This window comes from Myotis davidii, unplaced genomic scaffold (genome assembly GCF_000327345.1).
Source record: "Myotis davidii unplaced genomic scaffold, ASM32734v1 scaffold960, whole genome shotgun sequence".
Classification (NCBI taxonomy): domain Eukaryota; kingdom Metazoa; phylum Chordata; class Mammalia; order Chiroptera; family Vespertilionidae; genus Myotis; species Myotis davidii.
The window spans coordinates 3,062,335-3,063,240 of NW_006293003.1; the positions used below are offsets into that span (position 1 = coordinate 3,062,335).

Here is a 906-nt window from a genome sequence, read left to right on the forward strand (position 1 = left end):
ATGCTTGCTCAACTTCCAGTGATTGGCCCCCATCTCCCGTTTTCAGGCCATTGTTGTCCTCCTTTAAGCTGAATGCCAATGCCACCTCGCCCAGCAGCTGCCAGGTGCCCCTCCAGCCAGGGAGTGCCAGTGCCCACACGCCTCGCTTGTGCCTCTCCTGAGTGCTCTCTCTTGGCGTCCCCACCCTCTGGGATGGACTCCTGGGCTCCGTGTTTGTCTTGCAAAACTCAATTCCAAACTCAGCTTGGGAAGTGCCACCACCAGGAAGCCTGCCCTGATAGCCTCTCCCTCACAGGAAACCCCAATCTGGGCCACGTGACAGGGACTGGCACTCCACCTTAAGGAGGACCACTGGGCTTCAGAAGGCCTTGCCAAGATCACCGAGCTGGTGGAGGAGCAGACTGTCCTAAACAGCCAGGGTCAGGCCTGGGTGCGGGATGGTGACCCTGGCAAGACACGTCAGCTCCTTGACCCCCAGTCGGCACATCAAAAACTGGGGTGGCAGCGGAGGGCTGTGGCTTCAGTGCGCACTGTGGTGACACTGCGGCGTCCCCGGGCCACCTGGAGGCCTGGCGAGGCCTCATCAGGGCAACCTGGGCCATCTCTGTGCCCAAGAACGGAGGGTCTGTCACGGGGGGACCACCTGAGCACCACGTGCTCACTGCCCTGCGCTGCCCATCTTGTGTCATTCACTGGACAATGCACCCAGATAACAGCGCTGTCTTCATGCAGGTCGAGGTCCCTCTGCACCACCGCCTCCGAGAGGTCTCTCGTCTGAGGCAGACAGGACGTGCCCAGCACCTGCGTCCACATCCTGCAGGCCACAGAGCGCCCCACTCACCACGGCCAGAGGGCCGCGCTCAGCCCAGGGGTGTGGGCGGTGCTGCCCCCTTCCAGGCTGGCCCC

The 906-nt window shown here is 62.8% G+C and overlaps 1 protein-coding gene across 1 annotated transcript in view; it reads right to left on the reverse strand.

The window, feature by feature from the left end:
- Window positions 1–358: 358 nt before the first annotated feature.
- The window catches only part of MRFAP1 (Morf4 family associated protein 1), a 25,034-nt gene continuing 24,486 nt past the window's right edge, over window positions 359–906 (reverse strand). Inside the window, exons 4-5 of the mRNA XM_015565805.1 lie at window positions 486–604; window positions 359–385 (exon numbers count right to left, since the gene is read on the reverse strand). Coding sequence (XP_015421291.1) covers window positions 359–385; window positions 486–604 — 146 coding nt within the window. The remainder of the gene's footprint in view (window positions 386–485; window positions 605–906) is intronic.